General features: G+C 46.7%; 1 protein-coding gene across 3 annotated transcripts; it reads left to right on the plus strand.

Annotated features, from left to right (window-relative positions):
- Positions 1-4,673: 4,673 nt before the first annotated feature.
- Positions 4,674-16,966, plus strand: Leprot (leptin receptor overlapping transcript). 3 transcript variants are annotated; one of them, XM_075945194.1, is made up of 4 exons: positions 4,674-4,710; positions 9,921-9,996; positions 13,529-13,715; positions 15,261-16,966. In XM_075945194.1, exons 2-4 carry the CDS (start codon positions 9,968-9,970, stop codon positions 15,375-15,377), a joined length of 333 nt encoding a protein of 110 aa, XP_075801309.1. In that variant the 5' UTR covers positions 4,674-4,710; positions 9,921-9,967; the 3' UTR covers positions 15,378-16,966. The 3 variants fall into 3 exon arrangements, with proteins under 3 accessions (XP_075801309.1, XP_075801308.1, XP_075801310.1); XM_075945193.1 differs by lacking the exon at positions 4,674-4,710 and adding an exon at positions 5,038-5,147; XM_075945195.1 differs by lacking the exon at positions 4,674-4,710 and adding an exon at positions 5,330-5,593.
- Positions 16,967-19,418: the final 2,452 nt, after the last annotated feature.

Raw genomic sequence — 19,418 nt, forward strand, 5'->3', positions numbered from 1 at the left:
ATGGTACCATTTTCAGTGAGGCAGTCACATCTTGCTTTCTCTGTCTGGTTTCCTCTTTTTCTAGGTGACGACTGCAGACTGACCGTTTCCTCTTCCCCAAATTCTCATCACCCCATCTCTACTTCCTACCTGGTCACCCCAACTATACTTCCTGCCCTGCTACTGGCCAATCAGCGTTTATTTAAAATACAAGTGACAGGGTACAGAGCATTGTCCCACAGCAGAAAGTCTTCTGGAAACTCCTCCTCCCCAGCACTTCTTCCTGTCTTCTTGGGGTGGGGGTTGGGTGTGATCTGGATGTGGAAAATGGCAGATGCTAGTAGGTTCTGTAGATGGGATAGCTGTGGGCAAGGAAGACAAATCTGTTTATTGGTTTCTGTTAGCGTTATAGCATGCTTCCATTTAACTGATGCAGTGACCTTAGAGCCTGCTGTAGGGCACATATGATACCTTGTGGTGATCTTATGGGTATGGTCATATAAGAGTTGAGGTTTGAAAATGGCATTTTCTATGAGATAGGGAGAAGCTATACTCTTCATAGTAAACTTACTAATATTTGCTCTGTCAGGGCTCAGAAAATGACGACAAACTGAATACCTCAGAAGACAAATTTCTCTGATTTCCCATCTTCCTTTACTAGGCAGATAATAGAGATTAGAATTCACTTTTGCCTAGGCAGGTCATAGAACTCATGCCTGTTCTTTAAAGCCAGATATAAAACTGGAGATGGAAGTTTCTGTCCTGCATGGTTCCACAACCATTCAGTCCCAAATAAACACACAGAGGATTATATTAATTATAAACTAATTGACCTATTGCTCAGGCTTATTACTAACTAGCTCTTACAGCTTAAATTAACCCATAATTCTTACCTATGTTTAGCCACTTGGCTTGGTACCTTTTCTCAGTAAGGCATTCTCATCTTACTTCCTCAGCATCTGGCTGGTGACTGTGCCTCTGCTTTTCCTCTTCCCAGAATTCTCCTAGTCTGGTTGCCCCATATATTCTTCCTGCCTGGCTACTGGCTTATTGGGATTTTATTAAACCAATACGAGTGACAAATCTTTACAATGGACAGGAGCATTATCCCACAGCATAAAACCTTCATTCTCCTCCCTTTTGCTGTAAGAGTTGACTGGAAGTTCTTTCGTCTTCTTTGATTTTAGATCCTACGCTCACTAGCCCAGGAAGGGTCCCTGCGATGTCTCTGGAAGGAGGAGTGCTGCACAGAGCACCCGGGAAGAATGTGAATAGACAGGTTTCCCTGCAGTCTTCCCTGTTAGATCAGATTCTGTTTGACTGATCATATTTCAATGTGGCTGTCAGTGCTTTGTCAAATCTAAACATAAGAATGCATAGCATGCACAGACTCCTTGATTCTTCAACCTGCAGGCTCCCTGTGTCATTTAAAACTACGATCAAATAAATTTGTTGTGATTTTTCTGTTGTGACCTGTGTTTTGGTATGGTGGCATTGGTCATCAAACTTCATGAATGTTGAAGGGATCACACCTTTTTTTTTTTGCTCCCCCACAGTTAATAGAGCCAACCTTTGGTATATACCCCAGGCAAGACACTAGTAAATATGCAGATTGATATGAAATCAATGAATTGCTTTGAATACCCCTTACATGTAAGGTATTACTATCAACTTCTGCCTCCTCTGAGCATAAGATCTACTGTGAGAAGAGAACAGTTGTGAGTGGCTAAATTAAGTGTTTCAGGGATTGATCTCAGCTTTCCTGTTCCCTGGCCACTATTTGAGCCTTAATTTTACTGGCTATAAAATTGAGATAATAAAATCGAGTTCATTGCGTTTGAAACTTGAACTCAAGGAGGAAACCTTAAGATTCATCCTAAGTGCTCTAGTGGTAGGCAGGGAGACAGAGGTCCAGGTCTTGTAAGCGACAGTTAAGTAACAACATAGGAATGGCTGGTTGGAGTGAAATGCAGGTTTTGGCAGTTCTTCTTGTAGAAATGTGGAATGAATGGGTGAGCACAATGGCTTTGCAGTGTAATGTCTGGCAGAAGACAAGTCTGATTCCTCAGGTGATGCTCAAAGCCTCTGGCAAGGTGCTCAGTGAACTGAAAGTTGGTTGGCAGAAAGCAGTTGGAGATAAACACTCACTGTCTCAGAATTGTTCCGATTCCAAATGCGACCCAGGGGCCAATAACTAACTTTCTTTTCTTTTCTCTTTTCTTTTTTCTTCCTTCCTTCCTTCCTTCCTTCCTTCCTTCCTTCCTTCCTTCCTTCCTTCCTTCCTTTCCCCTCCTCCTATTCTTTCTCCTTCTTATTATTTTCCAGTATTTTCTTTCCAAGCTTTGGGCATTCACATTACACTGTATCTCTGACGTCAGTTTCTCTTGAATCATGGGATTAGATGCAGGCTGACACAGAAGTCTCTGGCAAACCCCTCTATGTGGCCTTTCAGGGACAAACTGGATGGTTGAGGATGGGAGGAGAATGTATCCTAATCATTTAAAGTGGGAAAATATCCTAGCTCCTCACTAAAGTGGCTCAGCGGTTATAATGGAGGAATTAAAAACAGGTTCGACTGAGCAACTTCCTGAGTACTTTCCCAGGTGCCACAATGCCTCCTTGTCACCGGCTGTATTGTCCACGATGCTGGCAGATGCCTGACACTGCAGAGAGTACCAGACCCTATGTACACTGTTTATCCTATACACACTCACAGTGGCACAATGACTTCACTTGTAATGGTTACATTATGATTAACAGTATAAATTAGAAAAGGTTATATTGTAATATGTTATGCAAATGTGTTTCTCAAAAAATGTGTTTGTGGTTTTTGTCTTTCTAACCTTATCTAAGGAGCTGTTCGGCACAGTTCCTATCCTTTTTTTTAAAATTTATTTATTTATTAAGGATTTCTGCCTCCTCACCGCCACCGCCTCCCATTTCCCTCCCCCTCCCCCATCAAGTCACCCTCCCTCATCTGCTCAAAGAGCAATCAGGGTTCCCTGACCTGTGGGAAGCCCAAGGACCGCCCACCTCCATCCAGGTCTAGTAAGGTGAGCATTCAAATTGCCTAGGCTCCCCCAAAGCCAGTACGTGCAGTAGGATCAAAAACCCACTGCCATTGTTCTTGAGTTCCCATTCTTCCTCATTGTCCGCTATGTTCAGCTAGTCCAAATTTATCCCATGCTTTTTCAGACCCAGGCCAGCTGGCCTTGGTGAGTTCCCGATAGAACATCCCCATTGTCTCAGTGTGTGGGTGCACCCCTCGCGGTCCTGAGTTCCTTGCTCGTGCTACAGTTCCTATCCTTTATGAACCCCTTTCTGGAGAGGTTTTCGACTAGATGGTTTCTAAGATGAAGATTCTGGTGATGAAGGTTAAGAAAAAAGTGGCTCTGGGGGAATGAAAATTGGCCTTAATTACTTGCAAATTCGCATTGCAAAAATAATAGCTCTTTACTTAAGGATTCAGGAGAACTTCGGACCGAAAGAGTCTGTATGGTACTTATCGCTACAAATAAGCAAGAATGAAGGAGATAGACGGACACACTAGTTTATACAAAACGTTAAAGCATCTAGAATATCCTGAGGCAGCATCTGGATCCGAAGTCACCACTGTGAGGGAGGTTTGGTCCTCAGATTGAGGAGCAGGGCTGGGACGTCTCAGGATTTCTAGAATCCCTGGAGTTAAAATTAAGAGGTTATTCTAATGTAGTGAAAGTGGGAGGGATGCTGAGACTATGATCCGAGTTCTGTGCCGGGACTTGGAGACTACGTAAAGGAAGTTTGAGTGGCAGGAATTAGGACCAGTAGTGTCTGGACTCTGAGTGGAACAATCCAACGGAGGCGGGGTTCTGCAAGACGGAGCAGGATCGGCGTGATAGGAGCGGGGCTCTGCGAGCTGGGGGAGGAGTCGTAGGTCCGGGCGGGGCTCGAGAACTGGGGGCGGAGTCGTAGGTCCGGGAGGGGCTCGAGAACTGGGGGCGGGGCTCTGAGAACTGGGGGAGGAGTCGTAGGTCCGGGCGGGGCTTGAGAACTGGGGGCGGAGTCGTAGGTCCGGGCGGGGCTCGAGAACTGGGGGCGGAGTCGTAGGTTCGGGCGGGGCTCTGAGAACTGGGGGAGGAGTCGTATGTCCGGGCGGGGCTCTGAGAGCTGGGGGAGGAGTCGTAGGTCCGGGCGGGGCTCTGAGGGTGGGGGAGGAGTCGTAGGTCCGGGCGGGGCTCTGAGAACTGGGGGCGGAGTCGTAGGTTCGGGCGGGGCTCTGCGAACTGGGGGTGGAGTTGTAGGTCCGGGCGGGGCTCTGCGAACTGGGGGTGGAGTTGTAGGTCCGGGCGGGGCTCGAGAACTGGGGGCGGAGTTGTAGGTCCGGGCGGGGCTCTGAGAACTGGGGGCGGAGTCGTAGGTCGGGGCGGGGCTCTGAAAACTGGGGGTGGAGTTGTAGGTCCGGGCTGGGCTCTGAGAACTGGGGGAGGAGTCGTAGGTCGGGGCGGGGCTCTGAAAACTGGGGGTGGAGTTGTAGGTCCGGGCGGGCCTCTGAGAACTGGGGGCGGAGTCGTAGGTCCGGGCGGGGCTCTGAGAACTGGGGGCGGAGTCGTAGGTCGGGGCGGGGCTCTGAAAACTGGGGGTGGAGTTGTAGGTCCGGGCGGGGCTCTGAGAACTGGGGGAGGAGTTATAGATCCGCGAAGTGTGGGGAGACGCCGCGGGAGGTTCTCCGTGGCCGGACCACCACAGGAGGTGCTGAGTGCTTGTAGGGCAGGATCCGGCCGCAACTAGGCGTGAGGTTATGAGTGGCAGAATTCGAGCCCAGTAGGAATCAGGTTCTGCATGGTGGGGCGGGCTCTGTTCTCTGGGGGCGGGAATTTGCGAGCTGAGGGTGGAACCCCAAAAATCAGGGGGCAGGACCTATTTGGAGGGGTGGGCTTTAGCCTCGTGGGCGTGGCTACGCGGCTGGGGGGTGGGAGCCTAAAGCAAGAGGAGGCGGGTCTTGTAGAAAGGGGCGGGGCCCGATTGTCTGGGGTGGGGATAATGTCATCAGGGGGGGACTCTGCGGGGCGGGGCGGGGCGGACTCGGGATTCGCACGCCAGCCCTTGCTAGTCTGGGTTGGGGCGGCTTTTGGAGGAAGCCGGAAGCAGCGACGGCCTCAGCTCCAGAGACATGGCGGGCGTTAAAGGTATACCGCGACCCCCGGCTCGCGGCTGGTGGTTGGGGTCGCTTCGGCTCCGAGCTGTGCGGCGAGCAGCGTGCTGAGAGTGCGGGCTCTTGCAGACCCCGGCCTCCCGGGTGCGCTGCAGCGGTGTTTCGCGGACCCTATAAACGGTCGCGCCCACGCCCGCCAGACCCCTAGTGGGGTCTTGCCCTGTGGGATGTGCATTCCCCTGTCGCCTCCTAGGGTTGTCAGTTCCCCGCGGGTCACACCAGGGTCCCACAACCTCACCTTCCTGCTCCTCCGCAGTTTCCTGTGGCTTACAGAGAAGCCTTTGTCTCCAGGCTGGGTGTTGGAAACTTGGGTCTGTTGTTTCTTACGATTTTCTAGATGGGCAGAATTAATTCCGGGCGTTTGGCAGTGAAAAGTAACCAGAAGTACTCTATTCGTCGCAACCTTGGGGCTGTGATTAGGTGGGATTTTTAACAAGACTTTCGTACTTTCTTGAGTGTTTTCTTTAACTCGACTGTGAACAGACAAAGCAGAGGGTGTGCTGTTTTGTGTTTTGAATGGTGATAAAAGGGCGTGCCCAGATCACCATCCCGATGAATGAAGAGCAATGGGGATCCTGAGTGGGGACGTAGTTATTGGAAGGCTTCCTGCTATTTGGGTTTCTGATCATCTGCACGGAGTAGACTAACTCGTCTCTGTATTGGACTTCCTTTCTTTGAAAAGTGTCCACTAAGACCTTCCCACTTACCAACATGTGCACAGATGAACACAGTGTATACGCATGTGTGAGCTTTGGGCGCACTACGAATGTATCTTTGTGACAAGCTATCTTAGTAAACGTGGTTTACTTGGGCAACGTCCACTATATAATATATCCATATGAAGGAAGTGCCGAAAACAGGAAAAATGGTGTCTCACCGCTATAGTGTTTGGTCATGGCCAGAAAGTACAAAACAGTAGCAGTTTGTGTGTGTGTGTGTGTGTGTGTGTGTGTGTGTGTGTGTGTGTGTGTTAGAGATCAAGTAGTGAAAAGGAACACAGGCTATGGAGTGGACACGAACTAAGCAAAGTAAAAAAAAATTGCAGGTAATTCAACTGTTATTGAAAGATTATATTTGAGACTTAGGATAAAAGATAAATGAGAATTTTTTATTGAGTTGACAACTGCAGCTAATTCTATTGCTGGGTAAGTAGATGAGGTGTGCTCGGAGACAGTTGGGAGCATAGAGATAATATGTTGGGGTGAATCATGTCCCTCTAAAGATATGTTCAAGTTGTAACTCCCTAATGTCAAATAAGGGTGTGACCTTATTTGCAAACAACAGATGTTCCCAACCCAAGGTAGTACTGCCTTGCATGATGTCCTTCAGCTAAGAGAAAAATTTGTGTGCGAAGACACACAGGGAAAGCACCCCATAAGGATGGAAGCTGATGGCTACAAGGTAGTGGTCCTCAACCTTTCTGATGCTACGACCCTTTAATACGGTTCCCCGTGTTGTGATGACCTTCAACCATAAAATTATTTCTGTTGCTACTTCATAAGTGTAATTTTGCTACTGTTATGAATTGTAATGTAAACATCTGCTTTCTGATGATCTTAGGTGACCCTGTGAAAGGGTCTTTTGGCCTTCCAAAGGGGTCACGGCCCACAGGTTGGGAACTATTGGCACTTTCTGCCATGCCTTACGACCTGAGTTTGATCCCTGGGACCCACATGGTGAACGGAGAGAACCAACTCTTACAAGTTGACCTCTGACCTCCACACGTGTGCATGCACAATGGCACACTCCCATAATTAGATAAACCTGAATAAATAATTTTTTAAAATTAAAACAAAAGCAATAATAGGAATTGGGGTAGTGTCACTACAAGCCAAACAGTAGCATGGACCCCAGCAGTGCTGGGCATTAGTTAGGAAGGCAGCTTGTTCCCTCAGCCTTCAGAAGGAGAATGGCCCAGCCAACACGTTGGCTCCAGAACTAGGAGAATTATCAGTCACCCCGTTTGTGGTACTCCACTGTGAAGCTCCTCCATGGGGGAAGGTATGTATAGGGCTCTGTAAGGGGTGGGTTGAGACCAGAATATCTTCCAACTGGACAGCACAACATATGGCCAGGGCAGAGGTCATGAAAGGACACTCTTCTTTTCTTGTCCTCAGGAACTTGGGGGTGAAGTGGGGGAGGATTGACGCTGGAGAAGTTAGGGGTCAGATTATAGTGAACCTCTAGTGATAAGACAACTTGCAGCCTGTGACCAGAATGCAAAGGGTGACATGTGGGCACCTGATCATCTGGGTGGAGGATGATAGGAAGAGGTTCAGTTGGCAGCAATGGGAGAGCATAGGGACCGCCCTGACATAGTAGCAAAGCGTTCAAGAGAAGACGGTAGTGTTGACTGAGGGCCGGGTAAAGTGAGTTATTTTAATTTGCTGGAGAGCATGGCTGTGGTTTCAGCCCTCGAAGACTGGTCTTCAGGAGAAGAAGAAGCATGTGTTTGGAAGGGTGGAGATGGGGTAGGCGTGGGAGGTCATTTTACTTGTTGGATTTGAGGTCCTTGTTGGCTTTGGCTCTGTGGGCACAGTAGTCCAGATTAGAAGTGGAGTTCTTAGGATCAGCTTTGGTTATAGCTGGGCTCTATAACCTCGTTCTGAGAGCTTTGAGTTGACCTTAACTTTTCGACAGTCAAGTGTAAAGTGAAAAGGGATGGACTTGAGTTGTTGGTTAGCGCCAACGGAAATTAAGAAACTGTGGCAAGACGGCTCCACAGGTAAAGGTGCTTCCTGTGCAAGCTGAGTGATCTCAGTTCAATCCCAGCAGCCCATGGGAAGAGGGAAGGAGAGAAGTGACTTCACAGGTTGTCTTCACGCGTTCTGTGGCACATATATCCCCCTCCACACGCACACATCATTCTTACACATGATTTAAAAGAGAGGGACTAGGCAGAGAATGCAGTTCCTGAACACACACACATGCACACACACACACACACACACACGCAGGGCAGAAATACGGTTGTGCGCTTCGAGATGGTTTGGGAACAGAAAGAAGAAGTAGGTCTTGTGGTTCACATGCTCTAGGTTCCCGGAAGAGAGAACATTGCAGGCTGTTTGTCACCGAGGAGCAGGACAAGGCTGCAAGGAAAAGGCCAGGCAACTTTTAAACTCACAGACATTTGTCCGTGAACAATACCATATTAATAGAAAAGGTAGAAACTAAGGTAGAAATCCTTTTCATCCCCTGACGTCTGTATTTATCCGGGTTTCCTGGAAAGCATAATGGTATCTTTCTACTGAACAGTCTCTCCAAATAAATCTTCATTAGTCAGTGACTAATTATATTAGGGATTTTAGGAAGGAAATTGTGATGATTCAGTGTCTTGTGCTTTTGATTTGTTATTTTATCAAATAGCATAACTATTTGATGAGTGGAGACTTGCCATAGCCAGCGTCAGCTGAGTCCCCTTTGTCAAGCAGTGTGTACGATGACTTAATTTAACTTAATTTAATTTCCATAAACCCAAATGAAGTAGGACCACCATTGCCATTTTACAGGTAAGAAACTAGGCACAGAGAGTTCCAGCTGCCTAAGGTCATACAACCGCTGGTTGCATAACTGATGTCTGAACGACTCATTTGGTATCTGAGAGTTAACCCGAGGGCAGTCAAGTAGAAAAATGGAAAGGTCTGGATGCTTTGATGTGAGTTTCCAGTGCTTGTGGGGATTTCTGTAATGGCCATTAGCTGGGGATGGTCTCCTCTGAAGCTGTATTGTGAGCTTCCCACGGGTGGTGACAAGCCTGACTGTCCTCCACTGGCAAATGTAGAGAGAACCCATGCAGCAGGCGGGAAGTAGGGGCAGGTTGCTGGACTGGCCAGAGACCTTTCACCTTTGGTTTTAAAGGGGTGGACGCAGGCAGTTGTTGTTCTCACTTTGGGCTATTGCAACAAAGCACCCACAAACTGGGTAGTTTAAATGGCTTCATCCTGAGTACTGAAGAACAGGAAGTCCAAGATCCAGGAGCAGACAGAGTCAAACAGGGAACTGTAGTTTCTTCCTCTTGTGACAAGGATACTGATCTCATCTAAATAGAGTGACTTTCTCAATGTGTGGCTGTGCATACCTGTTATCCCAGCTCCCAAGCTGTGGAGGCAGGAGGATCTCCTGTCGGAAGCCAGCTTGGACGGCATTGTTTTAAAGGAAGCAAATCCAAAGGCTTCACTTCTTAAAACCATCTCACCAGGAGTTACGATTTCAAATATGTGAATTTAGAAGGTACACAGACCTTCAGTCACATGGTAGTACTCATTGGATAGTCAGATGTAACATCAATTAATGACGTAAGCACACTGCTACATTTCTAAAATTTGCTTAAAAGCTCTCCTTAAATTTCATTTTAAAAATGTCTGTGGGTGTGCACATATCATAGCACACCTGTGGGGAGAGAAAGAGTTGGTTTTCTTCCAGAGTGTGGGTCCTGGAGATTGCACTCAGGTTGTCGGGCTTGGCTGCAGTCGCCTTTATCTCTTGAGCCATCCTGTCAGCCCCCTGTGTTTCCTTTGAAGAGAAAATGTGTTATAGAGATATATTCAGATACCACAAACTCAACCTTTTTAAAGGTAACGTTCTATTGACTTTATCGTACTCACAAGGTTGTGCTGCACCACCGCCATCTATTCCCGTGACATTTGCCATCTTTTCAACAAAATGCTGTGCCTACTAGTGGCTTCTGGACCTATTGCCCGTAACTAACCACGGTAGACCCTTTAACCTTCACCTGTGTTTTCCACAGCTCTCGTGGCACTGTCCTTCAGCGGGGCTATTGGACTGACTTTTCTTATGCTGGGATGTGCCTTGGAGGACTATGGGTAAGTTGTTTGGAAAAGGAATTACTCTCTCTCTCTCTCTCTCTCTCTCTTTCTCTCTCTCTCTCTGTCTCTGTCTCTGTCTCTCTCTCTCTCTCTCTCTCTCTGTCTCTGTCTCTGTCTCTCTCTCTCTCTCGTGTGTGTGTGTGTGTGTATGTGTAGTTATTTGTGGAGGTGATATGTCTTCAAGTCTCTACAGGTTTTTTTGTTTTTTTTTTTGAGACAGGGTCTCTAAGTGAACCTGGAACTTTCTCGTTTGGCTAGACTGGCCAGCAAGCTATGCAGATCCTCCTGTCTCTACACCACCATTCCCCCTTGGGAGCTGGGTTTACTGGTGCACACCACTGCATCGGGCTTTTTACATAAATACTAGGGCTTGAACTCCTATCTTTGTGTTTGCAGAGCAAGCACCTTGCCTACTGAGCTGTTTCCCCAGCTGTCGTAGAGTCTTCTCTTTGTGTCTCTGTTACTGTTCCTATCAGAGTCTGATCAGTGTGGCCCCTGCTGCAATGCGCAAGTTGGTGAGGTCCAGATTAGGAATTCAGCGCCTTCAGACACCAGTGTAGTTATGTGGAGAAAAGCTCTTTTTTTAAAAAAACGGATGTATTCATTTAATAAACAGCTGTTTAGCTCTGAGCCTGGAGCATGGGGATGTGAGAATGAGTTCTGCCCTCAGGAGCTTGCAGGTGAAGTGTGGGGGCGGGGGAGACAATTAATTGAGGAAACAAGAGTGTAGAGACAGTGGGATCAGAGGACAGACCTGAGTTTCTCTGCACCCCAGGCTCAGGGAACAGTCAGTAAGTAGCCTTTATCCTACAGCCCACTCAGGGAGGATTAATCCAGCATGTCCCATGGCGGAGGTCAGAGCTGGGAAAGCCTTCCATGAGGCTAGGACCGTGCTGAGACTGTAGTCCAGGAGGAGCCTAAGGGAGCTGGAGCAAAACTGGGGCCCAGGGCAGTAGAAATGGAAGGAGTGGACTGTGTAGGTGGCAGGAGTCTTTATTCACTGATGTCGGGGCTCTAGCAAGTTCCTGCCAGCTCGAATGAGTGGTGAGCGGCTTGGATGCCTTGACCTAAAAATGTGCCAGCTGGGATCAGTTTTTGTGACCTCTGCCTTAGGTTTTCTGTTGCTGGGATAAAACACCATGACCAAAAGCATCTTAGGGAGGAAGGGTTTATTTCAGTCTATAGTTGTAGTTCCTCAGGAAGGGAAGTCAGGGGCGACAGGTCGCGAGTATGCGGGTTGCTGACTTGCTCCTCATGGCTGGCTTTCTTATATCTCCAGGACCACTTGTTCAGGGTGGCACCACAGGGTGGCGCCACACACAGTGGACTGCGCCTTCCTCATCAGTCGTAAATCGTGAAAATGCCCCACAGGCAAGACTAGAGGCCAGTCTCATGGGGGTGTTTTCGCAAGTGGGGTTCTCTCTTCTCAAGTGACTCTAGCTTGTGTCAAGTTGGCAAAAACAAAACAAACAAAACAGAACAAAAAAACTCACCAGGAAAACATTACTGATTCAAATCTGCCATGGAGTTAGAAGTGACCACACACATTATTGAAACATGATGTAAGCAGAAACACTTGTTCGGAGTTTTCACGGCTATCACTGTATTCTTTTTTTTTTCTCCCCCACCCCCACTGTATTCTTGTAGAGGGGTAATGTCGTTCCCTTTCCTGCCTGGGAAGCCAAAGCCCAGCATAGTGAAAGCCTTGCTGGTTGCACAGTGGTCAATGGGCGATGTGGCACTCTGCTCTGCCTCTCGGCCCTGGCACTGTCTGCCCTTCCATGACTGAGTCCCGGTGTTTGGATTCTCTGTAATGTGGCATGTCTCCGTGGGATGAGAGCAGCACTCATCACTGCTGCCACAAAGAGACTCGTCTGTGACAGTAACTTGGGATTTTTCATCTGCATGAGAAGCTGGCACACTGGCCCGTATAGCCGCTGCCCACTTCTGTGGGTAAGACCTTGTTGGGACCACCGTCACCGCTTTTGCTCCACAGTGGCAGAGTGTAGAGGTGACAGAGACCTGCGATTGCCTGGCCACGCGTGTTCTCTATTTGGTGTTTTACAGAAAAGGGTTTGCTAGTTCTGGGGCTTCCTTGTTTAGTGAATCATGTTATATTCATGCTAAATTTTACATATGAAAAGGCTGCTTCCACACGAGATGTTCCCTTGCCAGAGGATTGCTCTGCTGGGGACAGTCTCTTAGATTGTGAGTGCAGGTGGCACTTAGGTCCCTGCTCTGTGACTTGCTCCTCGCTGTCTTGGTCCTGCTGTTACCTAGCAGTCCTTTCCAGTGATTTCTGGAATATGTTCTAATAACCTCTGAAGTCTCAAATGAGGAGCCTGCATTCTTGTTTCCATCCTGAGTCTGCCTGCTGAAGGACACTCCCTTCTTGCTTCCTGGTTATCACTCCGACTTCCTACATGTGTGACTTCACCCCAGGGGTGCTTGCTGTGTGGGTGGATCTGTATGATTACCGGTTGTCGACGGTGTGTGTTATTGTGCCATGTGTTTATGATAATGACTGACTGGTGTGTTGTTCTTTAATGGGTATCTAACCAAAGGTGACAAGGTTGATAGATTATTTTGGAAGTATTTACAGGGAAAACAATGGGAAATTCAGTGGCTATGGCTATTCTTAATGGGTGGTTTTGCTCCTTTGTGTGGGATTACACTTGTAATCTACTGTAATAGAAGGTAGGGGCTGGGTACATCTAGTGAACAAATGTGCATTTTTGTTCCTTCATTACTAAAGTCTTTTGTTTTTTCCCCCTACCTATTTAACAAGTGGAGATTGACTAAGACAAATCACATCTCTATTCTAATGAGCTCAAAGATACCAAGTGGTGCTGTGCAGAAAGCTAGGAAGGGCGTTGTAGGCAAGGATCACTGGGGTCACCTCCAGGAAGGGATCTCCCAGCTTAGACTGCACTGCGGTGAGAAGAGCCCACAGCAAGCATGAGACCTGAGTGTGCTAGGAGCAGGGAGGAGGCTGCGGTGACTGCAGGCTAAGAGAGTGAGGGGGGCTGGTCCAGAATGAATAGAAGAAATTGAAAGCAATGGATATGAAGTGCGATTATGCCTTCGTGCCTGTATGCCCTCAAAAGATCTTCCTGAAACTAGTATGTGTAAACCACTGGACTGTGTTCTGTAGGGAAAGTGGAGGTGGCTTTTTAATATCCTGTCCTTGGAGTTGCTGGTCATGGCCAGCTGTACAGCTCAGTGATAGAGTTCTTGCCCAGCTTGTCCAGAGTCTTGGGCTCAGTCCCCTGTACTGCAAAAAAAACTATAGATTTGTAATATAACACCCTATAGTTGTTTCTTAACATAATATAAGCTACATATGTATTAGTGAATAAATAACATTTTTTCTAACTATTTCTATGCCTGGTAGAAATATTTTCATGTTATAATATTCATAGTTGATTAATGCTTTTACTTAGATATATAAAATGATATTAAAACAACAGTATGCTATGAGTTAAGATGTAACATTTCTTGGGTTTTGTCTTGGTCCCACTGGTGACAGTGTTTACTGGCCTCTGTTCGTCTTGATTTTCTACGTCATCTCGCCCATCCCCTACTTCATTGCCAAGCGGGTCACATATGACTCCGATGCGACCAGCAGTGCCTGTCGGGAGCTGGCGTATTTCTTCACGACTGGGATTGTTGTTTCTGCTTTTGGATTTCCTGTTATTCTTGCTCGTGTGTCTGTGGTGAGTTCTGTTTTCTATTGTTTTACTCGGCAGTCAGGGTTTGTTTCAAAGGCCTGTGTCTGAGACCTCAAGTTCATTACCATTACTTCGACTCTCTGTGAAGCCAGATGTAGTTTGAGTTTATCTCTCCTACTTGAGATTCATCAGTGTCTTGATCGAATTTTCAAAATGCTTTCTTTGTTTCTCTCACTACGTTTAGTCAAATCATGTGATTTCTTGCTTTTTCCACATTAAGCCATTCTTTTCAATCATTCTTAGATTCCTGCCTCTTATACCGCAGGGCGATCCATAGAGACAATAGAAACACTGCTAAGACAATCAGAAAGTGAAGGTCATATCAAATTGGAACCAGGAACTTATTCTCAGTACTCTGGGACACACTGAGGAGTCTCTAGTGACTGATATCACTACAATCAATGTAGGCTTTTTTTTATTCTTTTGGCATGTACAACAAACACTGTGGGTATAATTTGTTCAGTTTCTTGATGTTCTCCATTTCTCCTACTCTTTGTTTTTATTCTGCCAACTACATTGGCTATCAAACAGTACAGATATATACAAATCTTGTTTATGCATTCAGCACTAAATACCATTTATGAAATGCCAGGATTAAGACGTCCAAACTGTCGGCTCTCAGAGAGCACAGCCATGTCCTGATGAGGACGTTTGCTAAAGGACACTACATATAGGGAGGGAAACTGATAATACTGTAGGAGTACCAGGAAGAGAGAAATGCCAGTCGCTGCTTGATTTGGGCCTCTAGAGCCAAATAGGGTTTTGGTTAAAGTAGAGAAGGCTATCGGGGCGGCCCCCAAGGGTGAAAATGCAGCGTGTGGAATAAAGAACAGTGATATGATGGAGCAGAGAGCAAGCCCTGAGAGTAAGGCCAGAAATGTCACTGAGGCCACTGAGCCAGAGCCCCTAATGCTGCCTCAGCCTGCACTTACTCAAGCCATGCGGCCTCTGAAGCTCTGAACACAAGTTGGCCGCGCTCTCACTCTGCAGCCAAAGGATTCCTGTTTGCGCTTTCAGCACCGTGGTTGGGAAGAAACTTTCATCGATGTTTCTGTCGGTTAATTTAAAGCCAAGAGAAAAAAAAATGCCCACTAGAGGGTACTCTCGTCCCCTGCTGTGCTTCCGTCAACCGCCGTGCCCAGCTAGAATGCTTTCATATGAATGCAGATCATTGTGTAAAGTGTCCTTGCCCAGGAAAGCACAAACATGCGGGACTTTCCGGTTCCCGTTCTCTGTGAAAGGGGCTGAGGCATGCAGAGCGTTCGCACCTGATGTTGGAGTTGATCATCAGCCATCTTGCTTATATGTGCTTTGCTTGAGGCAGTTATTGTCAGCTAAAACCAAGCAAGCAGAGACCTCTCTACAGGGACAGTGTTAAGGAGGATACTAGACTTAATTAAAACGCATCATGGACTCAATTAACTAATGTCTGAGAAGTTCCCTGTGGCGTTTCTGTGGGGGTGTCTGGTGCAGAGAATGAGAGACTTACGGAGAGTCTGAAGACGACTTACCCTTTCTCTTGCATTTCAGATCAAGTGGGGAGCCTGTGGCCTTGTGCTGGCTGGCAATGCTGTCATTTTCCTCACAATTCAAGGCTTTTTCCTCGTCTTCGGAAGAGGAGATGATTTCAGTTGGGAACAGTGGTAGCACTTTATTCTGATGGAAAGCATTGAGTCTCTTAGTATTTGTACTGTACGTATATATGTGTGCACATGTGGTGTTTTCTTACGGATTTTAATACGCTGAGTTTTTTTATACCTTTATGTCGTGATCATCCGAGGGAAGATGCTGTAAACAAAAGATGAGGTTTATTTGTAGCAAACAGATCACTCTACTGGCCCCGATTTTTCTCTGGATGTGCTGGGGCAGATGTGTTAAAGCCCAGGGGAACTGGCATTCTCATATACACTGTAGGCTCACCCACACAGAGCATCAACATCTGCCAGGAGCTTATCGGGGATGAGGGATCTGAAGCCCCCGTTAGACCAGGTGCATTTGATGGGACTCCACCTTGTCACGTGCATGTTGTCCCAGAGGAGTAAGCATCATATCTAGCTCCCTGTCTTCTCCTTGACACAACCATGTAATCTCTGGGGGTTTCATGCTCATTTGAAAAAAAAAAATTCTGCCTCTTGTTAAAAACAAGTTCAGACTCTTGGTGTTTCAAAAATGTCTAAACCTGTAATATCTGTGATGTTCCTTAAATTTTGGGGGACCTGGGTAGGGTGTGGTGGCATGCATGCCTCTAATCCCAGCACTCAGGAGGCAGAAGCAGGTGGATCTCTGTGAATTTGAGGTCAGCCTGGGCTACAAAGTGAATTCCAGGACAGCCAAGGCTACACAGAGAAACCCTGTCTCAAAAAAAAAAAAACAAAAAAAAAAAAAAAAAAACCAAAAGCAAGCAACAACAAAACATTGGGGGAACCTTTTAGGAGGGAACAATTAAGTCCTCACATCATTTAAAGGTCAATAGCTGTTTGCACAGAATAAGTTACAAAATAACCCAAAAGCCCCTCTGGGATGCAGGGAGGGAAGCTGGACTGGAACCCGTTCCTGCTTTAAGTGGAGGAGAACACAGACAATTCTTTGAAATTTCCTTTTAAGCTTTGTACTTCCCTGTCCCTTTCAGGTGTCTCCTGTCCCCGCCCCCTTCACCATTCCCATTTGTGCTTGCTGGCTCTGGCCTCTCCTGGAGGTGTGTGAGAGTCAGGAGCAAGCAGAGGGTGAGGGCTTCTTTGGGTTTATGTTGGTACCCTTTTTGTCCTTTGTGTCGAACTTGACGTCGCCTCCACAGGAAACACGGGGATCCACCTCAAGTTGGATCTTATAAACCATTTTTCTAGCCCATCCTTTTTTATCTGCGACCTATCGGGAGAAGGAAGCAAAAACAGCCACCTCCTGAGGACGCCGACAGCGGTCAGCGGAGCTGCAGCATTAGTGTTGGTAGCTGGCGAGTGTCCAGAGCACTGGACCCTTGTGGCTTGTGTCTGAGGACTCAACACACCGTCTCCAGGTGGTGCGACACTGCGACCAGCAGACAGACAGACAGCGGACACCGTGCAATGTTACCTTTTGGCCTTGTGCATGATATTATGTTTTCAATATTTTGTGCATTTATAGAATTGTTATCATTTCTAGTATTGACATTAGAAAAATTATTTAGATACTTGATCATTTTAACCAGCATTTTTAATCATGACACGTGCTATTGTAATAAATTGGACTTTCAACACTGACGGAGAGTTGAATTTCTTGTCTTTCATCTCTGGTTACCTTGCTTAAAAGATGAGTGAGGATTTCCTGACGTTTTGGAATGGGCACTTGTGAGCAGTGATGCTCTTAGAATAGTTGCCGTGATTTCTGTAATGCTGCCTTCAGTGTCCAGTTGGCTGCAGTAACTGTTCTTTCCCTCAGATGGCAGGCAATAGCCGTCAACTGATCCTTTTTTTTCAGAAGGGTCCTGGTTGTTTATACACATCTCAAGTAACCACGATGGCTTTAATGTAGAAGCTTAAAGCATTACTTTTTTCCTCCCCTTTCTCTTTTTAAGATGGGGTCTTACTCAGTAGCTCACGTGGCTCTCAAGCTCATTAATACCTCTGCCTCATCCTCCCGAGTAAGTGTTGTGATGAGAGGCATGTGCACCACACCTGGCTTAAGAATTGTCTCTGGACTTGATTCCCAGAATGATGAAAAGTACCTGTGAAAGAGTATTTGAGAGGCTGGAGAGATGGCTCAGTGGTTAAGAGTGCTTGCTGGTCTTGTAGAGGACCTGGGTTCAGTTCCCAGGGCCTACACTAGCTGACTCACAACAGTAATTCCAGAGGACCCAGTGCCTTGTGGCTCTGTGGGCACTTGTACGCGCGCGCGCACATACACACACACTAGAGGCATACACATGTGCACACACATGCACAAGCATACACACACAGAAGCATACATATACACAGAGGCATACACACACATAGGCATACACACGTGCACACACATACAAACAGGCATACATACACAGGCACATGCACATATACATTAAATAAATCTTTTGTTGTTGTTGTTTTTGAGACAGAGTTTCTCTGTAGTTTTGGAGCCTGTCCTGGAACTAACAGGCTGACCTTAAGCTCACAGAGATCTGCCTGCCTCTGCCTCCTGAGTGCTGGGATTAAAGGCATGCACCACCAACACCCAGCCATCAAATAAATCTTTAAGAAATTATTTAAAGTCACAGATTATTAGACTTGCTGTGTCTGAAAGGAGAACCATTTATTTCATAGCACCAATTAGCATAAGCAATAAATGTTAGTCATATAGAAATATTTAGTACAGTTTTTTTTTTTCTGGGTCACAGTGTTGGATTTTTTTTTTCCTTCTAAGAAGTACCCATCCTTCTACTGTAGAATATATTTAAAAATTCAGAGTATATTGATTACATCCTAAAATTGAGAATACACTTCAAAGACTTGCTGAAAGGTAGGAATTCTCCTGACAGGACTAACACATTCCAGCAATTAACTTGCAGGAGCATGGGAAACTCCTTCCACAGCCGTGCTATTATGAATGGGCGGAGGCAGGTAACCTGAGTTGAGCCGGAGTCCCGTGTCAAAGGTGTGATGTTTTGGAGGAAGGGCAGTGGGAACGCCCACCTCTTTTCTTCAGAACAAGGCCGTTCTTCCTCAGCTTTGACTCCTTCCTAACTCCGGGTACCCTTGCTGTCCAGGCACCTTCCAGTGAGTTTGACCTACCTCCTCTTCCAACCAGGACTCTTTGTGTATCAACTTCTTACACACACACACACACACACACACACACACACACACACACACACACTGCCATCTTCCACTAATCAGCTTCAGCTGATAGTCCCCTGCTGTTGAAAGTCGTCTGGTGCAGTTTCTTCGCAGAAGGAATGGATACTATTGTCCTCCCGCTTCTGAAACTGGTGTCAGTACCAACTGTACCCCACGAGCTGCCACCACATGCTTGTGAGAATGCCCCCGACCTCCTGACCCCTGCTCAGTCACAGGAAAATGGACAAGCAGTCCAGCCATGTGGAGAAGCATGGTAGTGTTTGGGACGGGGCAACCCCTTCCCTCTTCAGGCCCAGGTTCTCAGGTGTTTTCACATCCACAGGGACTTATATGACCCTACTCAAGAAACCCGTGTGTGTTTCTTCGAAACCTCCCGAAATCTACCTCTTAGTTATCTCCTTGCTGAGGACTTCTCTAGAAGCTAAACTGTTTTGTTATGTTAATAACACCCCTGATACTCTATAAAGAAGTGCTCAGATGACGTCACAAAAATGTGCTTTCTCATAGTTTACTAAATTAAACTTTGTATCGTAATAGAACCAAAATGTTTATGATAGCAGCGTTTTTCAGGCATGGTCAATTAGAGCCTGGACACATTATCCTATGAATGAATATAACCTGTGTATTTCTGTTCTCTCCATTGTTGCCATGAAAATTCCTTTGTAAAAGTCCACACTCATGAATTATGATTTGCTTTCAAATGGCCAGGCTGCCAGGATAGAGTACTGGTGTGTGCAGCCCACCTGTGAAGCCAGAGATCTCTGAATCTGCTTTTGGGTGTGTGGCATGATGAGAATGGTCACTTTTCAAGTCAAACTTGTCCCTTAACCCTTCAGTGGAAGCTTTTATGCACATTAAATTAAAAAGATCCTATTATGCCTTG

This window comes from Microtus pennsylvanicus, chromosome 13, assembly GCF_037038515.1.
Source record: "Microtus pennsylvanicus isolate mMicPen1 chromosome 13, mMicPen1.hap1, whole genome shotgun sequence".
NCBI classification, from domain to species: domain Eukaryota; kingdom Metazoa; phylum Chordata; class Mammalia; order Rodentia; family Cricetidae; genus Microtus; species Microtus pennsylvanicus.

Excerpts from the sequence above, each read along its gene's own strand:
- Leprot (XM_075945193.1), top strand. Across the intron at positions 9,997-13,528 it reads TGTGCCTTGGAGGACTATGG|TGTTTACTGGCCTCTGTTCG; the intron begins GTAAGTTGTTTG and ends CACTGGTGACAG. Across the intron at positions 13,716-15,260 it reads TTCTTGCTCGTGTGTCTGTG|ATCAAGTGGGGAGCCTGTGG; the intron begins GTGAGTTCTGTT and ends CTTGCATTTCAG.